The sequence below is a fragment of the Belonocnema kinseyi genome, chromosome 5 (genome assembly GCF_010883055.1).
Source record: "Belonocnema kinseyi isolate 2016_QV_RU_SX_M_011 chromosome 5, B_treatae_v1, whole genome shotgun sequence".
NCBI lineage: Eukaryota > Metazoa > Arthropoda > Insecta > Hymenoptera > Cynipidae > Belonocnema > Belonocnema kinseyi.
Window position 1 is genome coordinate 45433456 of NC_046661.1, and position 3259 is coordinate 45436714.

The window sequence follows — 3259 nt, forward strand, 5'->3', positions numbered from 1 at the left end:
AGCCTTGGAGGAGATTATGTTGAGAAATAAAAAAAAAAATTCTTAAAAACGTTGTTTTTCTTGGTCAGGCCGGAAACTTATCAATCCACCCTCGTATGTGTGAAAATTATGCTAGACTAGTCGATCAAGAGTACTATCATTCAAAAACAAGTTTTTTCTCGGCAGATTTTCACATTGTGTATTTGTTTATAACTTTTTGTCTGGTAAATAGTTGTATTTGTTTTTAAATTAAATAAAAACATGTATTTTAGATGATTTTTTTAACGATGTTTGTACTATTTTTATTTATGATGACAGAAAAGTAAAGCAATGCTGAGTCCATCGTCATTTCTATTACATTATTACATGCACATGTAACGCCATCTTTTTTTTTTACACCGCATTTTTACCGCAATGTCCGACTCGGCACAACTGTCATCTAAAAATTACACCGGCTCTCAGTAGAATCGCGTTAAAGCACAATTATGGCCACGTCTCGTGACAGTGAAATGGGTGGTATATTTATATATGTGTTTGGAATTCAACCAAAGGCTCAGGTTGTGAATACATGATACTATCTGATGCCATAAGAGGTCTAGAGCAGAGTGAGAGGTGTGTCAGAGAAAATGAACAGCTTTTCTCTAACCCATCTTAAATCTACCAGAGCCCTCCAGTCACTGTCGACCCCCCGCTTAAACCAGAGGAGCTCGAAGCATTTAAGAGGGATGTCCACAAAGTCCAGCATCTACTGAATGAAGAAACGACGAACATGAATATCTTCAAGGCGCTGCACAAAGCCCTCAGAACGCCTAAGGAGGAATACCCACCTATTACTGTCGAAAAGGTGAAGAAAGTATTAAAAGTCATCTACCCGCCAGAATCAGGCACAGTGTTTCTCCCAAAGATAGCAAACTTGTCTGACCCCATGAATTACAGGCTAAAAACTTATCTAAACACGTTATATAATGTTTGCACAGCTATTCTGAATGATAGGATTATTCGGATAACCAGACCTGTGTGGCGAGAAATGTACGAACAACGCGGCTAAATGAAAGGGATAGCAGGATGTCGGAAGAAACTGCTTATCCACAGACGCTTCTGCAGAGGTGCAGCATCCTACCAGCGCTGTCTGTCCTTGGCATGGATTAATTATCGGAAATACTTTGATTCAACCTCCCGTGGACTTATCATTTGTCTGTCGGGAATCTTATAGGTTCATCCACATATAGCGAGGAACATAGAGATTTGGATGCACCATTGGAAAACCAGATTTACTATCTCGTCTGGAAAAAATCGGTTGACAACTAACAGCGTTACCTTACAGAGAAGCCTGTTTTAGGGCGACAGATTAGTCCTGCTCTAAGAATTGTCGAAAAGTACACTCGGGAAATTGAAATGGAGTTTGGGTTTAAAAATATGCCAAGATTCATTTGAAGCAAGGACGACTTGCTGGGATTTCCAAGGAACCTGAGCTCGTCGATAGAAACGCTATTTGACACCTTGGTGCTAAAGCGACCTATCTACATCTAGGCGTGCTACGGAGCCGCATTAAAGAAGTAGCACCTATAAATGATGCTCTCCGATACAGATACAATCCTCTTATAAGAAAGATTTGGTCATTGAACTGTCGTCGATGAACAAAGTTTGCGCAACGAACATGCTGACCGTCCTGTTTGTGCCTTATTCATTTGGAATGGTTCTCAGGCAAAGAAAGGTCATACACATGAACAAAATCATGCAACTTAAGTCGCCTGTTTCACGACTTTAAATCTCACGCCGTCAATCTGGTCGCGCAATATATTCCGGTTGTGAAACCATTCGAGATTTGGTATAATAAATCTCGAATAGCTTTACAACAGGATTATCTTAGATGCAGAAGACATAGTCGCAAATAAAAGTTACCCTCTTCTTAAAATGGCCAGGGAATACGAATAAGTGGGCAAAAGAGCGTTTTTGCATAAAGCATCGGAGGAGGCTACTGAAAGACTTAGCCTTTACTACAATATCAGGGATGAGCGAAATTAAAAAAAATTATCCATCTCGAGTGCTCTCTTTTGACGGACTGGATGAAAAAATCACAGAAGAAAAATGCCGCGAACAGTTCCTCGACAAGAGGATGCACAGCATTTTCTACAGAAATATAAAGGATCAGTCGATTAAGTACGAGTTAGCGTTTGCTTTCCTCAAGTTACCCAGGTTGAAGTCGGGCAAGCAAAGGGTTTCATTTTGGCGTGCCAAGACGGTGTAATGTCTACTTTAACATATCGTCGAAACATTATGCTCTAAGACATGTCCGATGATAGCTGCAGAGCGTTCCATGCACACCCAGAGCATGTAGGATGCATAATATCTAGTTGTCCAACTCATGCAGGTGCGGCGTACATCCAAAGACACAATGCGACAATAAAAGTGATGTATTACCATCTCTATGACTCATACGGCATTAGCCCTGATAACGCTCCGCCAAATGCTCCTAGCTAAATAGGGCCAATTCTCGAAAATGAGAAGTTCCACATATACTGGAACTTTATATTCTCTAAAATTGCTTCTGTCGCGCACTCGAGACCTGAAATAGCTCTCTTTGACTTCGAGAAACGAACAATCTCCATTATCAAATTTTCGGCACCAGCCAACAAGAACATCGCAGTCAAGCAGAATGAAAAGAAAGAGAGATATAAAGGCTTTAAAAGGAAGTCGCGACGGTTATATCCAGAATATTCTATAAAGCCGGTCTTCCTGATCACCCGTGCTCTTAAAAGTGCCAAGCTTTCACTGGCTAATAGCCTGAAAAGCATATCTGCGTGTCAAAGAAGTGCTAAAATTACGCAGAAGATGTAGAAAGCCGCCATTTTAGGGTCGCTCCGTATCCTCAGGGTACACAAGACTTTTGCCGAATCGTCGTATAGAGTGCATCGTAGAATGGCAAAACTATCTCACGGTCGTGACACGTGGTTACTGTTAAAGCGTTACCACGATTGTACCGGGAGCAGGTGTAATTTTTTAACATGACACCCCCACTCCCTTTGAAATCCCGCGGTTGTCCTGCTCATGGCAAACCTTTAACTATATACACATACATATATGTGTACTTTATTCTTACAGTTTCCTTTATTCATAAATATTATAACGGCATTAGTAATGTATGGAGTGGATACATTTCTTACTATTAGTGGATTTTTATTGTCATATTCGTTTTTGAAGAAATATGCACCATCACAAGGAGAATTGAATTTGTACATCTACTACTTACATCGTTACATCAGGTGGCTATACCTTCATT

General features: G+C 40.4%; 1 protein-coding gene across 1 annotated transcript in view; it reads left to right on the forward strand.

Moving 5' to 3' along the window:
- LOC117173631 (nose resistant to fluoxetine protein 6-like) overlaps window positions 1-3259 on the forward strand; it is a 21726-nt gene that overhangs the window by 5372 nt on the left and 13095 nt on the right. Inside the window, exons 4-5 of the mRNA XM_033362272.1 lie at window positions 644-823; window positions 3082-3242. Coding sequence (XP_033218163.1) covers window positions 644-823; window positions 3082-3242 — 341 coding nt within the window. The remainder of the gene's footprint in view (window positions 1-643; window positions 824-3081; window positions 3243-3259) is intronic.